Source organism: Conger conger, chromosome 4 (assembly GCF_963514075.1).
Source record: "Conger conger chromosome 4, fConCon1.1, whole genome shotgun sequence".
NCBI classification, from domain to species: domain Eukaryota; kingdom Metazoa; phylum Chordata; class Actinopteri; order Anguilliformes; family Congridae; genus Conger; species Conger conger.
In genome coordinates, this window is record NC_083763.1 from 11,608,914 (window position 1) to 11,631,467 (window position 22,554).

A 22,554-nucleotide genomic window follows, 5' to 3' on the forward strand; every position below is an offset into this window, starting at 1 on the left:
GTGCTACAGCAGACAGCACCTGCTTCAGCGTCTGGGGGTGTGGGAAAAGCCAAGACGCTGGTTCGCTGAACGTCAGAAACAAGCGTGAGCCAGTGTACTAAGCACGGCTCACGCTTCTTGTTACAACTTTATCTGTCGTGTTTACGTTGACTCGTTTGGCAGACGGCTCTTATCTAGAGCGGCTTTGTAGACTGAGAATACGTAGAGGCCTGTTAAATAGATTTGCACTTCAGAGCACATATTATTGCGTGTAGAATTCGGTCTTGGATTACTGAAGCGCGCTCACACACTGAATCCCCCTCACACTGAATCCCCTACCGTGACCCAAGTGTGAGCGGCATCCTATCTGGTCGCTTTCATGCAACACCGGGAAAAGTTCTTCACATGCGGTGTAACTAATATATTTAATTTTAATAGGTTAAAAAACTGATTATAAGCATCATTATGTTATACGTTTTTGCACTACTCCTTACCAATTTGCTTCTGTTCTTACTGAAAATGCAAAAACTCGTGAGGATTATTTTAGTCTACGCGCCAGTAGACAGCACCATCCTGGCTCAGTCAATTCGCACTAATGTGTCATTGTAGGAAAAAACTGTTAATTACACCCCACCCCACCCGATGTAATGAATTAATATAAAAATGAAAGTGCATATTAAAGTAGCCTACATGTAGTCCCATATATTTCCTAATGTAATTTATCTCTGCAAGCACTGTATCTAGTTATTGGCAGGAGCTTGGTTAGCCGGACAGCCTAATGAGCTAATCTGACTGTTAGCAAGTTGATATGTTGTAATTGTTAGTATGCATTGCTGTCATACTGTCTAAATTCTGTCGGACCAACGGCAGGCCGCTAGCGTGCCGCTACATGCTGTCTGGCTGGCTGCGGTCTGTGTCTCTGTGCTGAATAAGGCAAGACTCACATCCCGTGATTCTGTTGAAATATTAATTTACGCCTTACTTGATGTGGAAGCCACACACAGCTGCAATCTTGTTTTGAGGCTTTCCAAGGTCTGTTATGTTCGCTATTTTGTCACTGCGAGCCAAGCGATACACACCAAGGTTAATTCGATGAATTCAGAAAGAATTCACAAATGAAAGAACAGGAAACAGTGCAAGACTTGTTTACTCAAAAATGGCTTCTGGTTGGATAAAAAAATATAAATCTTTGTGGTTAGGTGTTTATGTAAGGTGGTAATTAATGAAACCGTGCACTTTAAAATGCTCAGTACACATAATCTGACACAATGTGTGCTTTATATGAAAACCAATAATCCGATTTTATCCGGATTAAGGCAATACTCTACCATGGTTTTAAACTTGTGAACTGTTACAAGCAGTCAAATAGGTTTGATGGTGGAATACATTAAGATTATTTTTTGACTCAGAGCCAAATTAACACAGAACATTTTACTGTGTACATGTAAGATGAGGTGAAGGTACAGTTGTTTTAATCATAAACTGTAAACTACCTTAATTTAAACTGTATCTGGACCCGTAGTTGATCGTTTGAATTAGCTCCAGCTCCAACTAAATCCAGCACACCTACATAAACCTCCACTTTTATCATATAGTACCCCCAACAGTCTATCAAATGACAAACAACGCTCTTCATAGGAAACACAACATTTTATTAATAATTATAATAAAAAGCTGAGAAATTCCAAAGCATTATTATATGTCGTTCTCTTGGAAAAGAGAAAAGCACCATTGCCAAAACAGTAAAATTTTCCATACCTCAGGCTATTTCTTAAAGTAGGTTTGCCTATTATTGCACCTCAAACCTCTTTGTCTCGACAGATAGTCATTTCAGCCCCACCCCAATAGATCTCTTTATTATTCCCAGATAACAGTAACGCAGCACCACACACTTGGCTTCCATTTTGAAAATCAATAATGAGAAAGGAGGGAGCTCTTAGTCGGAAGAAAGGAAGGAATGAATGAGTACTATTAGACAGAGGGGCAGCTACAATCACACTCAGACAAATAAAGGACAAAAATATCTGATGGACAAAATGGCGAACCAAGGGGGATCATTGGGGTGGGCGGGGGGGGGGGGGGGGGGGGGGTAAGCCTTTCCAAAAACATGTTCAGATATTACAAAAATAAACACTATGAACAAATGTTACAATTCTTTATAGTATATCATAATGGGAGCAGTTATTGGAGTGTGCACCAGTTGTGTGAGAACTTAAAAGCCAACAACCAAAAATAAGGCTAGCAGACAAAAACTAGTAATAAATATAAATAAACGCTGGACAACCTTGCAGCCAAACGGCCAAATGGCCGTTGTCGTGACACCAGTAAGGCTCGAGACTCAAAAGCACCATTTTGATCGCGTGTGGAGGGCGGAGAAGGCAAACACACCTGCACAGTAGTAGATGGAAGGTGAACCTGGTGTCACAGTGCACGTATGATCTTACGCTGCGAGTGAGCGAGCAGTACAAAATATTATTATTAATATTCATCATTCTTAAATAACCTCTGCAGGGGGGGGGTTCCTGAGAGACACAGCTTTTGCCAATACCGACACCAGCAACTCAGACATTTCAGCCCGGTGTACATTTTAGTTTTGTGGATACGAACGTGCACTTCGCTCACCTGTATCACAGTCAGAAAATAAACATCATTTATAAACGGGCTTGCCAGACTTTCATTGTTTCTTTTTCACATTTTTAGGATAAATGCAATAATGATATTCATCAGCTTTGACTTCGGTATTTTTCCATTTGTTTTCAGGACGATAAAATCACCAGGACCCAGAGCATAATTTGAGACGCAAGCCTTGAGCTAAATTTCACAGTTATTTGGATGATTTAATAAAATGACAAAAAAAATGAGCACCCAATCTTCATTAATTTTTTTAAGTTTTAACATTAGAGCAGTTTACCTGCTAAATCTTACATATTTTGACCTGTATGGATGTTCGCATTCTCATAGAGAAGTTAGCATATCTCCCTCATACCACCTCATCCACCCCTTCTCTCCCTGCTGTGTTTTGGTTTATATTTTGTCTCATCTTTGCAGACTCATTACTCCTTGGCGTCTTGTATTCCTAAAAGCCTCAGCATTATCTGGTCCTGGGGCTAAATCTTGGGCCTCTGTGGAGTTCTCAGAGCCTCAAACACCATTTCAGTAGCAGCACTAATGAAATACACCTCCGTTAGGTGGGGCTTTTGCAAACACTATTAATCAAAGCTCACAAATTAAAAAAAACCTGGCAAGCCAACTTAAAATGATAAAAATCATTTAATGCATTCATGACAGACCCTCATACAATGTTTCACAAAAGCATCAACCGTTCACAAGTGTAGTAACACTGGACTACTTGTGATTCCCAAGGGAGCAGTGCACTGTGTTAGTCAGAAGAAAAAAACCAAGCAGTTTTGTACCATCACAGAGGATATTTTACGCTTTTCTTTTTTTTAATAAAGGCAATAGTGACAAATCCTGGTCATCTATGATTACCTCAGAGGGGTATTGGCAATACTGTGCACTCCAAGATGACACTGTGCCGAACACCTAATTAAGAGAACCATGGTTTTTCAAGTTAGCATTACCGACGTGGCAGGGTTACGGCAAACATAAAACAGAAATGGTCAAGAGCTGCCAAACAGTTAGTGTAAATACATTTTACATCTAAACCCAAAGCCTGCTTTCTCTCCCACACACATCACCACCACCACCACAGACTGAAAATAAAGCAAATTAGGAACAGGGGAACACCAAAATAAAAATGAAAAAGAAACTCAAACTTGCGTAATTTTATTAAAAGCCATCCTCTCGTCCGGCACAAGGGTAGAGGACATGTTATCCCATTAGCTGCATGTTCCTTGTTTAAAGTGCAGGAAAGCACCTAACTGTTTTAAGGATATTAAAATTGATCTGGATCTTTAGTTGTCATAAAAACACCAAATAACGACTGCAATTATATCAAACACCAAGAATAAATCATAACTGTAACAACTTCAACAATAACAATAATTAGAAAAGACCTCTCAGTGCTGGTAACAAAGGACTAGCTTTTTCTGGTCGTGTCCTATATGAACAAACTGTAGTCCACACGTGACGTAAAACAGAAATAGTCATTACACATTCCTGGTGACAAAGCATCCTTGCCCTCTCAAAGGCATTGTGACTATAAAGCTTAGATGAGCCTCAACACGATGCAAATTAAACGCGCGCGCACACACACACACACACATATATACACACACACACACACACACACACACACGTGCACAAAACACGAACGTACGATAAATCACACGTGTCATTTCCTGTTCGTGAAGACTACACTGACACCTGACCAATGGAAGCCTAGACACTACAGCCCATGTAATGTGTCATCCTACTCCGGGGTAATGTTCTTAAACATCACAATTAGACATTATATGCTCACACTTGTGGAATGGGGAAAAGTATGCAGGGGGTACTGAAAACAGCCCTGGAACAGGCAGCCAGTGTCACGATACGCTGGAATTTGGTATACGATGCACCAGTAATGACATGTTTTGTTGTTGTGTTCCTATCGTTAAAACAGCACCAGTTTTCACAACAGAGAAGGCATCATTGCAAACGTTCGACACAGACCCAGAGGTTTAATAAAGAAAAAAAAAAAAAAAGATTAAAAAAAGTAAACATAATGCAAAATCAAAAAAGCACAAACCAGTAGGTCTTACGTCATCCGCATACCACACAACTCTAAAAGTCGGCGCCTGTTTTGAGGCGTACGCAGACTCCCGAATTAATAGGCAGTCGTGGGGAGACGGCACAGACTGAGGCTAATTAAGCCCCGTGTTCCAGAGTGCATGGAACAGTCAAGGTGAACCGTGTTCCGCTGGAGCGGTCGCTGCCACGGCGACGGTGGCCCCACCTCCCCCCGGGCCCGACCGACGAGCCTGATTGGCTGCGCCGGCCTTTTATGTTCAGCACCAAAGAAAATGCACCATATCCTCACACAGAAAAGACGCGGCCTGCCTAGCGTGTTCCCGTCAACAATGTCCTCTTAGTCATAAATTAAAGACCTTTGCGGCGTATTTGCACAGAAGTATGATATAACCTTGTGTGCATTGATAGAATGTCCTGAATAAAACTGATGATGCATGTTTTCAAAAAGAAAAGAAAAAATGGTGATTGTGTTTTCTGTTGTGTCGTACACCAATACACTATATATGTACAAATCTATACGTATGTGTATGTGTATACATACACGCACCTAGTGAAAACTTAATTTGTATCAATAACTCTGTGCCAAGCTTTGCAGATGGCTTCATTGAGGCGTGCAGTGCATTTGTACACTCGGCCTTAAAGAAAATATCAGTACTATTAACACCATACAATTTTAAATATCACAAACAAAGGAATGCCGCAAAATGGCAAACAACTTCCCTGTGTACAAGAAGCACCAATAATCTAATAATTGTTGTTGACGTTCTTAAGGTTTCATAAATAACATTAGGCACAGTCCGGAGATTATAGATTGTAGCACCATGTGGTTTTTTTTTTTTTCTTTTCTTCTTCAGACTGTGCGTCACTTACTCTAAGACCTATTGCGTCCTACACCATTAACGCTAATGTTTCGGGAAAAATTAAATAATCCCAATACAATTATCACCATGGAAACCAAAAAAAAAAAAAAATTACAGGATAAATACAATAAACTAAAATATAAACAATTATACAGTCTAAGGAGAGTTACTCCGATTCACAGTACAATACTTCTCTATGAAAAACTGATTTCAAAATAAAAGTTCAAGATGAGTTCAAAAGAAAAAGTCCCCAGTAGTTTAACTGTCATTCATGAATTTCCCAGTGTGAGAGAATGTGTGTATTTGGAGATAACGTGTGCGTGTGTGAGCCCGTGTGTCCATATGAATTTCTCAGTGTGAGAGAAAGTGTGTATTTGGAGATAACGCGTGCGTGCGCGAGATAACGTGTGCGTGTGTGAACCCGTGTGTGATTGGACTGGCTGTAGAACTACACTGACAGAGCATTTCATTTATAAAAAAAAACCCTTGCTAATACACGTATTTCAAGGCAAAATATGCCTGTAAGACCACCAGAAACTATGTTTCAGCAACAACATACACACATTTACATCAACTACACAAGCTTGCTTTGAATTTACTGTACACGCCATCGCATCCTACCTTTCCAAATATATTTCTTGCGCTTTAATCCCGACTATAGGATAAGCTCTCGAACACTCGCGGTCCGATTACCTAAATTCTTCATTGACAATCTATATGCATTTAGTGTACATACATAAATATACAATCCTCTCATTTAGCCCCTGCGGCAGCTCGTTAATGTCCTGGTCCCCTGGTCTGTGATGCAGGAGAGGTATAATGGTCAAAGGTGATGGCGGATTTGAAAGGAAGCTTAAAATGACTTTACTGAATAATAAAATATAAACAGATCTCAATTCTATGCAGGAATCGCTTGCACTACACTGCAATAGTCAGCTGGCTACTATTTCACAAAAAGAAAAATCGAGGAAAAAAAAAAAAAAGGACAGTTAGTGGAAGAGAAGTTAACCCGTAAAGCGGATGCATGGCCGTGATTCTGGGTTCTGACCGGGTTCTCGCAGTCCTGTGGACTGGCAACAGCCACCTTCTACAGCCAGCCTAACCATCAGACCTGGTTCAATTACGTAATTGTTTTGGATTCAAATACCTTTTTCTGTCCTCAGCTCATCTTGCCTGGCGCGACTGAGCCAACCAAGAAGACCAGAAGGTGGGGTTTGTGCACTTAGAAAGCATTTCATAGGTTCCGATACACAAGACAAACATAGTAAATTAAAAAGTGTAGTAAAAAGTAAAGTAGTAGGAAATGATTTGAATCCAAAACGATTACGTATTTGACCGAGGCCCGCTAACCATAAGCCACGCCTGGATACGTCTGTGATTGAGTAATATAAACACAGGCCCGTCCAGCAGCACCATAACGGACAAGAGCAGAGCCTTAGCAGCCAGGCCACGTACGCGATTCACAAACCGCTTATTCTACCATCCCGCTATGGAATCCTGTAGCCATGGAAACCAGCGCCATGATTCTCAATGACTAAAAAAAACAAAACAAAAACAAAACAAAAAAATGCAGTTTTATGTTGTTTGTTTCGTTTTTTTGTTAAAAACGAGCTGCTGACCCCACACACCAGTAGTGTGTCGTCAACAACCTACACAGGTACGTTATCCAGTGTTAAATTCTGAGAGCAGAGCACCATTTTTCGCCACCGAAACCCCGAAGCTGCTTGTACAGATGCATATTTTCACACACTTGAGTAGCAAAAATAATAATAATTTAAACATTATGAGGAAGGGGGGGGGGGGGGGTAGTGGATCATTATTATGTTTACAGATCCTGTACGCTGCACCAGAGAGAGAAACAAAAATAAAAAAAAGTGACAGAACGGCACGGGGCACCGGGTCGGGCCGTCGCCGTGGCGACCGACGGAACGCGGCGAGGAGACGTCCCGTCGCAGAGCCGCGGTCCAGAGGGCGGGGCGCCCAGCCGCGCGAGGCGAGGCGTTCTTCCGGCTCCTTCCGTGTCCGTTTCCCTGTCCTCCGGAACAACATGGCACCCAAAGCCGCAAGCCCGCCAGACAACGGCCGGCCTTTGCGGTCCGCGGTGTCGAGCGTGTGTCCGTGTGCGTGCGCATGTGCGTGTGCGTGTGTCCGTGTGCGTGTGGGTCTGTCCTGAGCTCAGCCTGGAGGCCGGCCGCCCCGTGCGTGACCGGGGTTAACGAGGGGGGCCGTCCCTCTGATTCGGAGGACAGACCCCCCCCCCCCCTCCTAACCAACCATCCACTCTCATTCAGACATAAGACACGAAGGATTAACAGTCAATCAAGCTTTCAGCTTCTTCCTGGGGGGGCCGGGGTGTTTGATTCATATTGGGTGTATTGTGATAAACGACAGAAACTCAGCAGTAAACAGCTGCGGGTACAACGCTCGCCCCAGGAAGAGAAGCAGAGGGCCCCATTGTTCCCTGACACCAGCACAGAGCACCGTAAAAACCAACACCCCTAAATTCACCTGAACAAAACCAAGCTGTAGAGGCAAAATGATGTTGGGTACTGTAGTGGCACGGACCATACAGGCCACGACAAAGTATGTATCCGTTAGTCACAAAAACGACCAGAGGCATGATGAATATTGCTTATTAGGTATGTCTATGAGCTTTTAGAGATACCACAAAAATGTCAGAAAACATAAGATTTGTTGATTTTCCCATCTGAATTAGAATAATGAACTGCATATTCTTTGTGTAATAGTATCGGTATTCCTGTTGCTTGGGGCGCTCAGCTATCCTAAATTAACAGGAAGCAAACTCAACTCATTGACCACATGAATGACATCTGATCTATAATGAAAGAAGCTCACGCTGGGTGCAAGTAAGATGAAAGTAAGCCCACACAGAATTTAGCCAGTATCATCTTGTTTGAAAGGACTGTTAATGCATACCAAAACTGGGCCAGGAAACTCCAAATATTATCCCACTCCTGTGGGATATTTGTTAATGAGCTTTAGAAGTAATTAACTGTGTTAATATTGGAATAGGTCATATTCAGCATGCCACAGAAATGATACATGCAGTTATTCTCTTCACCCTAGATTTTTTGGAATGTTTTTTTATTTATTTATTCAAAATTCAAAAGTGAGTGTTCTAGAACTCCACTGCTTTCAATTACTGATAGTGATCATTACATCAGCATTACATGACCTGTTTGTGATCTCACACTTTAAAGGGTTAAAGGTCACTGCTCAGTTTGATCTAACCTTTCTTCCAGAGGCATGGACACACACACACACACACACACACACACACACACACACTCAAACACCCTTCTCTCCCACACACACACACACACACACACACACACACACACACACACACACACACACACAGGGCTGGACCGTCTCGACGCGGCTCAGGACAGATTTGTAAGAGTGCCAGGGTCAGTGTGAAATGTATGGAGGAGCTGCACGTGTTTTCGCTTTCGTTTTTTGTTTGTTTTTAACGCCCATGCCGAAGAGAGGCGGCTCAGAGGATTAAGGAGCACCAGTCAGTGAGGATCGGGCCGTCTCCTGGTCCACACCTGTCCATTTGCATAGGTCTGATAGTAGGGTTGAGGTAGATTTCTTCAGTTACCTGCCACAGGGGAGGAAAGACACAACAAAACATGAGCACGGACCTGAATGGGTTCACAAAGTGACTTGTGAATCGGTTCACAAAGTGACTTGTGAATCGGTTCACAAAGTGACTTCTGAATGGATTCACAAAGTGACTTCTGAATGGATTCACAAAGTGACTTCTGAATGGATTCACAAAGTGACTTCTGAATGGATTCACAAAGTGACTTCTGAATGGATTCACAAAGTGACTTCTGAATGGATTCACAAAGTGACTTCTGAATGGATTCACAAAGTGACTTCTGAATGGATTCACAAAGTGACTTCTGAATGGATTCACAAAGTGACTTCTGAATGGATTCACAAAGTGACTTCTGAATCCCATAATAGCTCCATAAAAGTGAGGCAGCAATGTTGGCAGAAGCAAAAGTGCCATCTGCTTTTTTTTGTCAGGGCATGACAAAAATAAACGTATATAAATAGCATAACCAGGCTGACAAAGAAGAATAATGCAAACGGTTGGGTCCTCTTCAGGTAACGCTGAGTGTATGAGCTGGTTTGACCAAATGTGGGTTGCTGGCCTTCTTCTGGACGGTTCACACCTGTGTACCTCTCTGCAGAGCAACCCATGACTCATAACGACCTCACACCTATACTGACACCCCCACACAAAACCAGCTCCAACCGACTCACCTTTTATTCCTGGGCCAAGCAGCCGGATGGGGGGGGGTGGCACAGCCAACCCCCGCCCCCAGTCCTCTGCCCCCTTCGCCCCCCGCGCCCCCCACCCTATCTGGGCCTGGGGGCTGTGAGCGAGGCTACGTAAGGAGGCTGCATCCCCAGGGTCCTCCACATTCCCACGCTGCCCCCTGCCCCACCGCCGGCGTGGGGAGGGAGAGGGGGGGCGGGGGCGGTGCGGGGGGCCGGCAGGGGCGGGTGGTGCACTGTGAAAGCGCGGGAGGAGGAGGACGAGGAGGACGAGGAGGAAGCGGCGGCGGCGGAGCCAGCGGACATCGAAGCGGAGGAAGAGGAGGGGAGAGAGAGGGACGAAGGCAGCGCTCTCTGGTGGTGGGGGGGCGTGGGGGGAGGCGGGCCGCGGGATTGGGCGGGATCGGGGGGCGGGGGGGTGGCGGTCAGCAGGGGAGGGGGGCGGGGGCAGGGAGAGGGGCGGGGCCTGGGGGGAGTGCAGGACGGTTTGGGTGCGGCCGGGGGCCACAGAGGAGGAGGAGGAGGAGGAGGAGGGCGTGGAGCTGAGGAAGGCAGGCCCCAGGGGGCCGCTGTGCTGGGACGGGGCCTGGGAGGAGAGATTGAGCAGAGAGCTGAGGGCCCCGGGGACCGGCAGGGAGGCCCCAAACTGCCGAGAGGAAACTGAAGGCACCACGTGGTGAAAAATACCTGCAGATACACATAGCGGGGGGGGGGGGTACAGAGACAGAGATGGGGAGAGAGAGAGAGAGAGACAGAGAGATGGAGAGAGAGAGAGAGAGAGAGACAGAGAGATGGGGAGAGAGAGGCAGAGAGGGGGGAGAGAGAGACAGAGAGATGGGGAGAGAGACAGAGACAGAGATGGGGGAGAGAGACAGAGATGGGGGAGAGAGACAGAGATTGGGGAGAGAGAGACAGAGACAGAGATGGGGGAGAGAGAGACAGAGACAGAGATGGGGGAGAGAAAGACAGATGGGGAGGGAGAGAGACAGGGGGCTCAGCCAGGTTGTGCATAGCAGACAAGCACACAGAAAGCAGGCAGACATTCTCCCTGAATTCCAAGCTTTCGCTAAACAAGCTAGGCTAGTGACTGTTGGACAAATCAGCCTTGCGCTAACAAGCTAGGCTAGCGACTGTTTGAAGAAATCAGTCTTGCGCCAACGAGCTAGGCTCGTGACTGTCCAAATAAATCTACCTTGCGCTAAGGAGGTAGGCAAAAAAGTTTGGAGTTTGGAGTTCAGAGCAAAATGTCTGCATTTAAAACAAAACTGTCAAAGACACCCAGAGAAAAGGACCCCACTGTTTACAGGTTCAGAGCAAAAAGACCGAACTCTGTCTATTATCGTTTGTCCTAGAGACTTTCCTTTAAAACATAAATTAAAGGTATATGATAAATGTACACTGCTGTGCTGCTTCATACCGGTCATATAAGTTCATGGAACCGGTACAGATGACATGGGCGTTTCCAGCTGATAACATTTCCACAGGCCTGTATAGTGTTACTGTTTTTCCCAGTCCTGTGGGGTCACAGTAAGGGAGAGGACACCCCACACATGCACACACGAGGGGGGAGGGGTCAGAGCAGAGTCGTTTTCTCTGGGTGCACAGCGGCAAGCCGAGCTGCCAATCAAATAGCCAAGCGAGCGGCGGGGGGGCGGGCGATCAGGCAGGGGGGCGGGGCTTCCACCTACCTGCGTCCGGGCGGGCAGCCCTCCCACCGGGAACCCGGACGACGGGACGGCTACGCGGCTAACGGGCTAAAACAGGACGGCTAACGGTTAGCGCGCTAACGATAGGAGAGGCTCACCTCCTGCTGCGCCTCCTGCCAGGCCGTTACTGGAGAAGCTCCCCAGGGGGGTGTGTCCGTTGACAAGGCGGGACGCAACCGAAACGCCCCCCGAAACGGGCGTCTGGCCCCCGAACAGCGGGTGCAGGACCGAGGCGCCCCCCAGGGGGAACTGGGCCCCCAGGTACTGTCCTACGCCGGCCCCCGAGGCAGAGGAGGAGGAGGAGGAGGAGACCACCGCAGCCCCGCCCCCCTTCCCGCTCAGGACGGCCCCGCCCGCCGTCGCCGCGGCGATGAAGAGGTTCTGGCTGGCTGTCTTTAGCTCCCAGTCCCTGGAGGGCTTCTGCTTTGGCTGCCTGTCGGGAACCCCTCCTGGGGCCCCCCCGCGGGGCCCGGGGCCTGCCTCCTGGCTGAGGAACGGGTTGTGGTTGAGGAAGGAGGGGGTCCCCGAGGGGTGGGTGGAGTCCGGGACCCCACCCTCCCCCCTCCGCTGCTGCTGTTTGTGATCTGAGTCCGAGTCGGTCCCGCCCCCTCCTCCGCCCCTGGCCCCGCCCCCCCCAAAGGGAGATCCCGCCTGCCTGGGGTCGGAGGTCGGGAGCTGCTTGGGGTCGGAGATCGGGGAGAAGGTCGACTTCCACTTGCTGGAGGAGGTGGAGGAAGAGGAGGACGAGGAAGAGGAGACTTCGCTGTTGATGCTGCTGCTTCCGGATCTGCGTCCCATCGAGCCACCGCCTGAGAGAGACACACACACAGTAAGCGACTACACACAATAAAGCAAGAATCTTCTATCTACATGATTGACAAACCACCAAGCCAGTAAGAATCATCTAATAAATGCTTGGCATGTGTGTACTATGAAAGTCTGGGTGCACAAATATTCCAGAAACACTGGAAAACACTATCTGCAGGAGTCACATAGACAGCGCAGGTGAGCATTGAAATAGTCGTTTGAAATTCTGTGTATTTAACGTTAAAATAATGCCGTCATGTCTACTTCAGAAGTTGGCTTCTCACCCCACTCACCTTCTCCCGACTTCAGGGGACTGTCTCTGCTCTCCAGGGAGATGGTGGCGATCTTCCTCTCGATTCTGAAAAGGAAAACAATAACAATTTTGTAATTTAGCAGCAGCTCTTGTCCAGAGCGACTTACTAGCTTACATTGTTTTTCTCGTACACTGTCCATTTATACACCTGAATACACCTTGTGTTTGTGTGCCCAGTTCCTGTATGTTTGTGGGTACCCTGCATTTGTGTGTGTCAGGTTACTGTTTTTGTGGGTACCAATTGGCGTAGACATTACAGTCCAGCCACGCATTTCAGTTTGCAGGTTATTGTGTATTTGTGGATACCATGCGCTTGTGTTTGCATGTTATTGTGAATTTGTGGGTACCATGTATTTGTGGGCACCATGACCTTGTGTGTCAGGTTATTGTATATTTGTGGGTACCACACATTTCTGTGTGTCAGGCTATTGCGTATTGTGGGTACCATGCGTATGTGCCAGGTTATTGTGTATTTGTGGGTACAATGCATTTGTGTGTAACGTTATTGTGTATTTGCGGGTACCATGCACTTGTGTCTGTCAGGTTATTGTGTATTTATGGGTACCATGCATTTGTGTTTTGCTGCTTATTGTGTACTTGTGGGTACCATGCCATTGTGTTTGCAGGTTCTATTTATGGGTACAATGCATTTGTGTTTGCAGATTATTCTGCATTTTTTGGTACCATGCGATTGTGTGTGTCAGGTTATTGTATATTTGTGGGTACCACACATTTCTGTGTGGCAGGTTCTGGTGTATTTGCGGGTATCGTGCATTTGTGTTTGCAGGTTATGGTGTATTTGTGGGTACCATGCGATTGTGTGTGTCAGGTTATTGTATATTTATGGGGACCACACATTTCTGTGTGGCAGGTTCTGGTGTATTTGGGGGTACCGTGAGCTGGAGCTGTCCGCGGGGTACCCCGCCTCGTCGTCGTCAGAGCTGGCGGGGGAGGAGTAGCGCCCCGAGCCGTTGAGCTCCACGGGCCACTCCCTCTTCAGGACGGGGGGCTGGTCGAGGTCCGCCCCGCCGGGGCTCCGTCCCGACTGCTCCGGGGAAGAGATGGCCGAGATGTCCAGGGGCTGGTTAATGTTGTTCACCTGCTGGGCCCACGCAGGGTGTTACAGTCAGGGGTGCGAGAGGGTCGATCCATAACTTCAGCACTTTGTTATTCAACTGGAGAAATTTAGCCGTCTAACTTTTCCTTGACAAAGTGAGGACCGACAAGCTATACACACGTATCCTCCGTGAAAACAGAGAGCAACGCCAACTCATTCTTTGATGCGAACGATAATATATTACACCAAGTTCCAAATTATTATGCTAATTGTATTTAAGTGTCATAAAGATTACATTTTTTGTTTTTCAATTAAACTCATGGATGGTATTGTGTCTCAGGGCTCTTTGGATCACTGAAATCAATCTCAGACAACTGTGATAATTAGTTTGCCAGGTGAGCCCAATGAAAGGAAAAACTACTTAAGAAGGACGTTCCACATTATTAAGCAGACCACCATTTTCAAGCAATATGGGAAAGAAAAAGGATCTCTCTGCTGCCAAAAAGCGTGAAATAGTTCAATGAAACTAGGTATGAAAACCTTAGATATTTCATGAAAGCGTGATCATCGTACTGTTAAGAGATTTGTGGCTGATTCAGAGCACACACGGGTTTGTGCAGATAAAGGCAAAATGAGGAAGGTTTCTGCCAGACAAAAACATCGGATTAAGAGAGCAGTTGATAAAATGCAGAAATTACAAAGCAGCAAACAGGCATTTGAAGCTGCTGGTGCCTCTGGAGTCCCACGAACATCAAGGAGAAACGGCTGCAGTGGGCCCAGAAATACATGAAGACTAATTTTCAAACAGTCTTGTTCACTGATGAGTGCCGTGCAACCCTGGATGGTCCAGATGGATGGAGTAGTGGATGGTTGGTGGACGGCCACCATGTCCCAACAAGGCTGCGACGTCAGCAATGAGGTGGCGGAGTCATGTTTTGGGCCGGAATCATGGGGAGAGAGCTGGTCGGCCCCTTTAGGGAAAATGACCTCTGAAAAGTATGTGGAGTTTCTGACTGACCACTTTCTCCCATGGTACAAAAAGAAGAACCCTATTCAGAACCTTTGGAGCATACCTTTTGATTTCAGTAAATATGACCTCCTAATGCTGCAAATTCAACAAATTATCAGTTCTTTACAACCTATAAAATGTTTTGAAACTCTGTTGTGCGTAATAATTTGGAACAGTGCATTTTAAGTTTTTTATTTTTGAAAAAAATACTGTTATCATTGGGAGGTTTGTTCAATAACAGTCAAATTATACCCTAACAGTCGATGACTTGAAAATTATGCTGACTGTCATTTGCATTGACTATTTAGGAAAATCCGGGAAAAATATAATTCGCATAATAATTTGGAACACAGTGTAGTACCCTTCTCAAGTTGTCTCTGTTAATGCTACTCTTTCACTTTCTTTCAAAGTCGTATGGGCGATTCCACGGTTAATGACATTACAACTGCTGGATATCTGGGTGGTAATGCACAATGCAGCTACATAACAGAGACCGATAAGAGTAATTTCCTCCCACGGGTTATAAAAGCATACGCCAATCTCTTATGTAATTGGATTGAACTTTCTCACTCAAATATCCTGTTGCGACCGAGGACTTGGCCTTCTGAACCAGAACCCAAAATCTCCAGGTTACAACGCGTCTGAATAATCACAGTAAAATGATCGTTACAATGCTCTGGACTCGATCACTTCTGCGGCCTACCATGGAGTTGATGTTGAGGGGGGAGCCGGAGGGGTAGCTGGCCCCGCCCAGCCCAGGAAAGGACCGCCTCTTGGGGGAGGAGCCGCCGGCAGGGCCCGCCCCCACGGAGCCGCGCTTCCTGCGGCCCCGCCTGCGGCCCTCGTGCGACGCGCCGGGCGAATGGTGGTGGTGATGGTGGTGATGGTGGTGGTTGCCGTGGTGATGCGGCCCCTGCTTGCCGTGGTGATGGCGGGAGGAAGAGGAGGAGGACGAGGAAGAGGAGGACGAGGACGAAGAGGAGGAGAAGAAGATGCGGCGCTTGGCCTCGCTCTCGTGGAGCGGCTCCGAGTCGGACTCGGCGTGCCGGCCGGGCCCCGCCTCGGGGAGGATCCTGGGAGGGCCGTCGGCGTACTGAAGCACCCCCCCGGTGCCCAGCGGGGGGCTGTAGCCGGAGGGGCGCCCCTGCAGGCCCGACGGGGGGGTGCAGTGGGGGGGCGGGGAGGAGGACGCCGAATCGTGGTCCAGGGAGAAGGATCCGGAATGAGAGCCGCCGTTCACCATCACAGAACCGGAGGAGAACCCTGAGGGGGGGGGGGAGAGGAGATGCGGCATGGATCAGCACCGGCTATCCGAGTCCCCCATTCATGTGAAGTCGCCCCCTAGTGATACCTATTATTTTCATACCTGAGGTAGGGGTGTGGGGCTGCTTGCCGTTGCTCTGTGGCACAGGGTCCCGGGATAGAAACACCGGACTGGGCGTGCTCCTCTGCAGAGAGGGGAGAGAGGCAGAGACGGAGTCAGCGAGTCAGAGGCAGAGGCTCAGAGGCAGAGTCAGAGAGTCAGAGTCAGAGGCTCAGAGGCTCAGAGGCAGAGAGTCAGAGGCAGAGAGTCAGAGGCAGAGAGTCAGAGGCAGAGAGTCAGAGGCAGAGAGTCAGAGGCAGAGAGTCAGAGGCAGAGTCAGAGTCTCAGCTACTCAGAGTCAGAGGGGAGTGAGAGTCAGAGTCAGCAGGGGGGCTGTGTCACAGGCTGTACTGAGCGCGTGCGGAGTGACCCACCAGTCTCTCGGCGCGGCTGGGTAGCACCACGCTGGCCAGGGGGATGCTGACGGGCAGCTTGCTGGGGTGCACAGTGCTGAGGGGGATGCTGATTGGCAGGCTGGTGATGGTCTCCCCGGCAACCGCCGGGCTTTTCTCCTTAAACGCCTACAGAGGGGCGGAGAAACCACACGTCACACGCCAGCCGAAAAGCGCAAGCAAAGGCGCGCACACACACACACACAAGCAAGCAAGGGGAAATACAGCAAAGTTTCCATCCAAATGTTTTGCAAACGTTGAGCAAATTTCCAAAACACAATGCAAATCTGTGATGTGAATACTCTGAAGAGGATGCAACAGGATTCCGTCATCAAAAGACTGCCAGCTGGCCTTTCTCATGCTCTCTTGGGCAGAAGCATGTTACTGGTCCCAGTCACGTCATAATTTATAAGTTCAATTTATAACTGTTAAACAGTTGGATGGAAACCCCACGACAGAAAGTAGAGTCTCGGGAGCAGGAGTTACCCTTTCTGCAGATTTGGGCGTGGCACTCTGCTGTGTGTCCGGAGAGCAGGGCGAGGGGCAGCCTTGTTTTATACCCAGGGGTGGAGGAGAGACCACACCGATGTCCCCCCTGCAAAACACACCAAGTGTTACACAAGAGCACATACATACACACACACACACACATATACGCAGAGAGAATTGTTACTGTACATGCACAAACACAGACACGCAGAGGCACACACACACACACACACACACACACACACACAGAGACACACTCATACACACACACAGAGACACACACACATACACAGAGACACACACACACACACACAAACACACACACACACAGAGACACCCCCACACCCACACACACACACACACACACACACACACACACACACACACCTGTGAGCGCAGGCCCCGGGGCTGCGGAAGGGGGCACAGCCGGGCTCCTGGTTGAGGTGCCGGCGCAGGGCGATCTTGGCGGGGGAGAAGCGGGTGTAGTCGGGCAGGGCGTGGCACAGCTGGCGGTGCCGGGCGTCGGGCGTGGGGGGCACGATGTCGTGCTCGGGGGAGACGGGCAGGTAGCGGGAGAGCAGCTCGGGCTTGCAGCCCCCGCCCCCCCGCACGCAGGGCGACGCCGCGCCGTTGATGGAAAGTTCCGGACTCAGCCCGTTCATCGCCGCGGAGACCAGGCCCAGCTTGGGCGCGTCGGGGTCGTGGGGGGGCCGGGGGGCCAGGCTGGGGAGGCTCTTGCGGTAGAGGGGCTCATCGCAGGGGCTGTAGGACTTGAGCTGCAGCAACTCCTGCTGCCTCTGGCTCTTCTCCAGCTCAACGATGCTGATCTGCACACAAGACACCAGGGGGCGCTAAACACTAGACTCTGCGAGGGACCGCGTCCTGCCACTGACTCCATTACATTTGCATCACAGTCATTTGGCCGGATAAGCTGCAATGCAATTTCATCCAAAATGACTTAGTCGATTACGCTAAGGAGGGGCCAGTTCCCCCTGGAGAAATGTGTGGTTAAGGAACCACCAACCTTCCGGGGCCCAGTTAAGTAACTTAGCCACTATACCAGGAATGGACAAGGCGGGCCGTATCCGTTCCTGGGTTTCAGATCGACTTTTTAATTATTTAATTACCCTAATATTTTTCATGATCTGTCATTTATAACCACATTCTGTGATATAAACATCAGCTGATTAATGTTTGTGTCTTGGCGAAATGCATTGCGGTCCAGTTAACAATTGAATCATTCATGGTGCATACGGCTAATGAGCGTGCACCGATTGACCCAGGGTAACTGGCTAAGTCCTGCACACACACGCCGGTCCTCCAGGAACGAGGTGCCGTTCCTAGGCAACTCCAGACTACAGCCTACGGTCTGCGGCAGAGCTCAGCGCAATCTTTAAAAGGGGCAGCAGAAAAACAGCGTTTGGCAGGAGTGTGGAGCGGGAGCAGATCACTGGGAGCGGATCGCCGGGAGCCTGCGGGAGCCTGCGGGAGCAGAATACAGGGCGCAGTTACCTGCAGCTCCAGACAGTGGCGCTGTTTCTCAGAGATCTGCCGGCGCAGGGCCTGCTTCTCCTTCAGCAGGGACTCCAGGCAGAGAGAGCCCCAGTCCAGCTTCAGCTCCTCACAGCGCGACTTCAGCTGCAGAGACACACACACAGATAAATATACACACGCACACACACACACACACTCACACACACACACACTCACACACACACACACAAATATCAACACACGCACACACGCACACAGAAATATACACGCAAACACAAATGCACACGTGCACACAAATACGCACGCACACACACACAAACACACACATGCACACACAAATACACACACACATGCACTCACGCACACACACACACACACAAATATACAGACACACACACGCGCACACACACACACAAATACACAGACACACGCATGCAAATATATACACACATATATACACACACACAAACATACAGACACGCATGCAAATACACGCACACACATACACACACACAAATTATACAGACACATGCATGCAAATATATACACACACACACACCCACACCCACACCCACACACACACACACACACACACACACACACACACACAAATACACAAATACACACGTACAGTGGGCTCCGGAATTATTGGCCCCGTTGATAAATATGGACACTGCACGTGTGCCTGCAGAGCCGCTGATAGGGAGGCCCAACTGGGACAGTCCCCAGGCCCACGGGAGTCCCAGGACATTATCATTTCTTACAAAATATATCTTTTGTCCCGGGCGAGAGCCCACAGCTGAGCCCCTGCACCAGTGAAACTGAGGCTCTGACTGACTGCAGGCAGAGGAGCACACACGGTCGCTATAGAAACAGAAGAGCCTCCCAGCAGGAGGCGCTGTGGCCCGGGGGGCCTCCTCACCAGGAGCAGGCTCTGGTCCTGCAGCTCTGCGTTGTCCCGCTCCAGCTGCCTGGTCTGCTCCTGCAGCTGCCGGTTGTGAGCCGCGATCTCCTTCTGAGCCTGCAGGAGGTCCTCCACCGTCACAGCCTTCACTCCCAGCTGGAGGGAGGGGGACAGGGGGGAGAGACGGGGGGGAGAGACGGGGGGGAGAGACGGGGGGGAGAGACGGGGGGGGAGAGACAGGGGGGGAGAGACAGGGGGGGAGAGACAGGGGGGGTGAGACAGGGGGGGTGAGACGGGGGGGGGGGGAGACGGGGGGGGGGGAGACGGGGGGGGGAGACGGGGGGGGGAGACGGGGGGGAGACAGGGGGGAGATCAGTCTAAGCACACAGTCTATAAACCACTCTACAGACAGTCTACAAACCCACTCCGCTTGGTCAGATCGCTTAAAGCATTTTCTGAAATAAATTGGAATGGTTGAGCTTGACTGCTCAGAGAACAGTGTAAGAGCTGAGAGGCTGGTGGTCCCACACACACACAGCCTGACACAGCCGGCGTTGTGGGGACATCCAACTTGTAAGTACATCCTCCGGGAAAACTGGCACTGATGTCAAATGTCGAACAAAGGGCAAATCAAACGCACAGGGGGAACACAATGTACTGCAACGGGGACCGTCGCCTGTGGTGGGCTGTAAGGGGTCCAAATTCATAACAAGCTCGAGCACACCATCTGCTATACCTGTTGGATATATCAGCAGGTGGGGGGAGGGGCGGTGTAACGCAACCATTTCAGCAGTGTCAACTATTTCCTGTGTGTGTGTGTGTGTGTGTGTGTGTGTGTGAGAGCGCGTGTGCGAGCGCATGTGTGTATGTATGTGTGTGTGTGTGTGCGTATGCGTGTGAGAGCATGTGAGCGCATGCGTGTGTGTGTGTGTGTGTGTGAGCGCGCGTGTGTGTGTGTGCGCGTGTGAGTGAGCGTGTGTGTGTGTGTCTGTGTGCGTGTGAGAGCGTGTGAGCGCATGCGTGTGTGTGTGTGTCCTTACCTCCTCCAGTTTGGCCTGGAAAAGCGTTTTAATCTTGTCCTTGTGCGTCTGACACACACTGTACAGCTGCTCCGCCTGACCAGTGAGCTCGCTCTGTCTGAGCTGGGGAGGGCCGGGGAGAGGAGGAGGAGGGATGGAGAGACAGGGAGAGGAGGAGGAGGGATGGAGAGACAGGGAGAGGGATGGAGAGACAGGGAGAGGGATGGAGAGAAAGGGAGAGGAGGAGGAGGGATGGAGAGACAGGGAGAGGAGGAGGAGGAGGGATGGAGGGATGGAGAGATAGGGAGAGGGATGGAGAGGTGGAGGAGGGATGGAGAGACAGGGAGAGGGGTGGAGAGAAAGGGAGTGGTGGAGGAGGGATGGAGGGATGGAGAGACAGGGAGAGGTGGAGGAGGGATGGAGGGATGGAGAGACAGGGAGAGGTGGATTAAAGGGACAGAAACACTCTGTGGTTAACAGCAAATCAAAGCCCGGGAACAGCAGGCGGCCAATTCCCGGTAGCAAAACCCATCCACCCCGAAGAGCACAAGCAGCCGAACCCATCGGATAAATAATTCACAGCGGAGGCCAGAGCCCTCCGGATGTGAGGGGAAAACCTCTTTATCCCGCTTCCCGGCGTTCCTCGCATCGAGACGGAGAGCGCGACCGTGGAATGGGCGATTAATAAAAGATGAGGCGTCAGGAAGGCGAGCGCTAATTAAACACTGTCCCGTCAGAGGAGAGACGGGCCCCAGGAGCGAGGGACATACCGGGGGGGAACGGAGAGACAGGGAGAGACGGGTGGGGGGAAAAGGAGGCGTGAGAGAAGAGGCTCACCTTCTCCTTTTCCAGAACCTGCTGCAGATTAGTGCGGTATTGAGGCGTCTTCATGTAGGCCATGAACTGCAGGTACTGGACCTTGAAGTTATCTGAGGGATTAAAGCGAAGCGTCATCAAACAGAGGCCTCTTATGCTACTACACACACTGACAGGCCGGGGTGTGTGTGTGTGGGGGGGTCTTACCCAGCAGCTGCTGCAGGGCCGGGGGGGTGGGCCCCAGGTGAAGCTGCCCAGACGTATAGTGCTGAACTTTGGGAGGTAGCTGGTAGAAGGGGCTTTGAGGTGACCTGTATGCATCTGGGAAGGAAGATCAGAAGATTAGCCATTAAAGGTCAAAGATGCTAAATGATGTGTGAGAGAGGGAGAGAGAGGCAGTCACCCTCATAGCCATCGTCACGTCCGCTAACAGAGCTAGCATGCGCTAAAACTGTGCCAGCAGACATGACGAGGGGTGGAAAGAAAGGTTAGCGGGGCAAAGACTACAGAGCCTGTGTCAAAATAAAAGCTAAGCTAAACGACTGTTTCCATGACAACCAGTTACAAGTTCATTGAGTGAATTAGGCTCTTTTTTTTTTCTTTTTTTTTTTTTTTACTCCGACCTCAATATCAGTCACGTCAAATCTCGGGAGAAGACAGCGGCTGTCGGCGGACGTCGTAAAACCCGGCGCGTAATTGCGTGTCTGAACCGGTCCCGTCGGCGGACGCGTTTTCGATGAGGCGGTGGGCGCAGTGGCGCACTCCTACCCTGAGGGGGCACTGCAGACAGGGTCTTGGCGTGCAGCAGGTCCAGGGCGCTCTGGCTCTTCTTGCTCTTGCGCTCGGCGGCGGTGATGGCGGGGGCCGAGGCCTTTTTGGGGCGCCCGCGCTTCCTGCCCTTGGCGATGAGCCGCGCCCGCCGAGGTTTTGGGGACGGCTTCCCCGCCGTCAGCAGGCCCGGCCGCTCGTCCTCCCCGCAAGAGTCCTGAAAAACACGCCGTCTGAGGTCAGCACTGACGTCAGGGGGCCCTGAATCTTATCCAGGAAGGGCTGATGTGGGTGCAGGCTTTTGGTCCAACCAAGCAAATACACACCTGATTTCACTCGGCAAACACCAGCCATTGCTAAGGACCTTGTTTAGTAGTATCGGGTGTGTACCCGCTAAGCTGAAACATCAGCCTGCACCCTCTCAGGATAAGATTGAGGACTCCTGACTTAAAAGCAAAACGTAAGTCCACTGGCTGTGTTAAGACTGGTTACTGACTGAAAGGAAAGGCACATAGGGATCCAGACCTATTCAAACTGAGGATTCCAGATCATGGTCCTAACGCTGGAGAAAC

At 49.6% G+C, this 22,554-nt stretch overlaps 1 protein-coding gene across 1 annotated transcript in view; it reads right to left on the bottom strand.

Moving 5' to 3' along the window:
- Positions 1 to 3,230: 3,230 nt before the first annotated feature.
- dot1l (DOT1-like histone H3K79 methyltransferase) overlaps positions 3,231 to 22,554 on the bottom strand; it is a 36,534-nt gene continuing 17,210 nt past the window's right edge. The window contains exons 14-28 of the mRNA XM_061237986.1: positions 21,983 to 22,199; positions 21,422 to 21,535; positions 21,236 to 21,327; positions 20,420 to 20,521; positions 19,398 to 19,535; positions 18,494 to 18,619; positions 17,369 to 17,808; positions 16,979 to 17,087; positions 16,475 to 16,621; positions 16,104 to 16,185; positions 15,441 to 16,000; positions 13,565 to 13,770; positions 12,643 to 12,716; positions 11,650 to 12,360; positions 3,231 to 9,156 (exon numbers count right to left, since the gene is read on the bottom strand). Of these exons, the coding sequence (XP_061093970.1) occupies positions 9,149 to 9,156; positions 11,650 to 12,360; positions 12,643 to 12,716; positions 13,565 to 13,770; positions 15,441 to 16,000; positions 16,104 to 16,185; positions 16,475 to 16,621; positions 16,979 to 17,087; positions 17,369 to 17,808; positions 18,494 to 18,619; positions 19,398 to 19,535; positions 20,420 to 20,521; positions 21,236 to 21,327; positions 21,422 to 21,535; positions 21,983 to 22,199 (3,126 nt within the window). The 3' untranslated portion in view covers positions 3,231 to 9,148. The remainder of the gene's footprint in view (positions 9,157 to 11,649; positions 12,361 to 12,642; positions 12,717 to 13,564; positions 13,771 to 15,440; positions 16,001 to 16,103; positions 16,186 to 16,474; positions 16,622 to 16,978; positions 17,088 to 17,368; positions 17,809 to 18,493; positions 18,620 to 19,397; positions 19,536 to 20,419; positions 20,522 to 21,235; positions 21,328 to 21,421; positions 21,536 to 21,982; positions 22,200 to 22,554) is intronic.